Source organism: Stigmatopora nigra, chromosome 20 (genome assembly GCF_051989575.1).
Source record: "Stigmatopora nigra isolate UIUO_SnigA chromosome 20, RoL_Snig_1.1, whole genome shotgun sequence".
Taxonomy (NCBI): domain Eukaryota; kingdom Metazoa; phylum Chordata; class Actinopteri; order Syngnathiformes; family Syngnathidae; genus Stigmatopora; species Stigmatopora nigra.
In genome coordinates, this window is record NC_135527.1 from 1,817,331 (window position 1) to 1,818,739 (window position 1,409).

The window sequence follows — 1,409 nt, forward strand, 5'->3', positions numbered from 1 at the left end:
CCTATCATAGTTTTAATGGCGACGTCATACACCAATAAGGGATTTTTATTTTTTGATAATCATATAAATTTCCGGACGCCGTCTACTCGTTCACGGCAGAAGTATAAAAAGGGCCACACGATTGGACGACTGTCGCCGTCAGTGGTAGTGAAAGAGTCCATTGTGCTCTCTGTCTTCGTAGAGTTTTGCAGAAACCCACTTGGAAAGTATTGACCCTTGCGTCCTGTGACTACAGGGGGCGCTGGCCGGTAAGCGCCCGTCCGTCCGTCTGCCAAATTCTTCCGGCTGGAAGCCACGGAAGAAGAAGGAAGAAGATTCCCAAATGGCAACAATCGAGGAGAACGGACCATACCTTCTTGTAGGTTCATTTTCTCTTTTATACAAGTTATTTCGGGGCGTTTTCAAGATATGTTAAAAAAAAAATAAAAATCCCGGAATCCCATGAAGCAAGACACCGTCGCCGTTTAGCAGCACTCAAGCTAACTTGTTAGCGCTCAGATTGGCAGAACCCGAGATCAGCCTCAAGCCAGCAGGGTGCTGTTGGATTCGTTGTGTTTGGCCACTGGTTTTGCTGGTCCGGGAAGCAGAAGATGGCAGATTTCTTGGACGGGGAGGGTGGACGAATTGCATTTGATTTCAAACTTGTTACTTACTCGATTGTTGTCTAACTTGATGTCCCTTCAACGTTGTGTGCGTGTGTGCGTATGTGTGTGTTTGCGTATACATACACACACACACACTTAGGACCACGGTGACACGTCGTCCTTGGCCAGGCAGAAGCTCCAGGGCCTCCTGAACAAGAACATGAGGATCCGCATGACAGACGGCCGGACCCTGGTGGGGCTTTTCCTCTGCACGGACCGGGATTGTAACGTCATCCTGGGCTCGGCTCAGGAGTTCCTCAAATCCGCAGGTGGGACTGGGAGCCCAACCCCTTAGCCCTAAGCAGGTTTTTCGTGTTGGATGTTCAGCTTTCTCCTCCTTTCTGTCGTTTCAGACACTTTCTCCCAGACGGAACCCCGAGTTCTGGGCCTCGCCATGATTCCGGGCCATCATGTGGTGTCCATCGAGGCTGAGGTGGACATTCTGGATGACGCCGTCCGCCACTAGCAGTTTTTACACTTGCAACCGTTCAGCGTCAAGCTGTGTCGGCCGTCCCTCCCCACGCCGTACGCCAGCACCGGCGAAAAGGTCGGCGTCTGTCGTCGAAATCGGACACTTTGAAGGAAAAACATGAGATGTGTAGTTCGATCCCGCTCCGTGTCGTTTGTTTGGGGCCTCTTTCAATGTAGTCCGACATCCGCGTTGACTCGCCCTCAGAAAATGCAAGTGCCCAAAAACTTGAATATAGCTGTCAGGAAAGCCGTTGAACGTGCTAATAACATTAAAATGGATGCACCGAACATAAA

At 50.5% G+C, this 1,409-nt stretch overlaps 1 protein-coding gene across 1 annotated transcript; it reads left to right on the forward strand.

Moving 5' to 3' along the window:
- On the forward strand, nt 1-1,409 carry naa38 (N-alpha-acetyltransferase 38, NatC auxiliary subunit). Its single transcript, XM_077741959.1, has 4 exons — nt 1-144; nt 236-358; nt 745-913; nt 998-1,409. Exons 1-4 carry the CDS (start codon nt 16-18, stop codon nt 1,108-1,110), a joined length of 534 nt encoding a protein of 177 aa, XP_077598085.1. The 5' UTR covers nt 1-15; the 3' UTR covers nt 1,111-1,409.

Bases quoted from the DNA above. Each gene is read 5' to 3' on its own strand.
- naa38 (XM_077741959.1), top strand. From the start codon at position 16: ATGGCGACGTCATACACCAATAAGGGATTTTTATTTTTTGATAATCAT. The intron at 359-744 runs GTAGGTTCATTT...ACACACACTTAG, and splicing joins AGAACGGACCATACCTTCTT to GACCACGGTGACACGTCGTC. The intron at 914-997 runs GTGGGACTGGGA...CTGTCGTTTCAG, and splicing joins GGAGTTCCTCAAATCCGCAG to ACACTTTCTCCCAGACGGAA.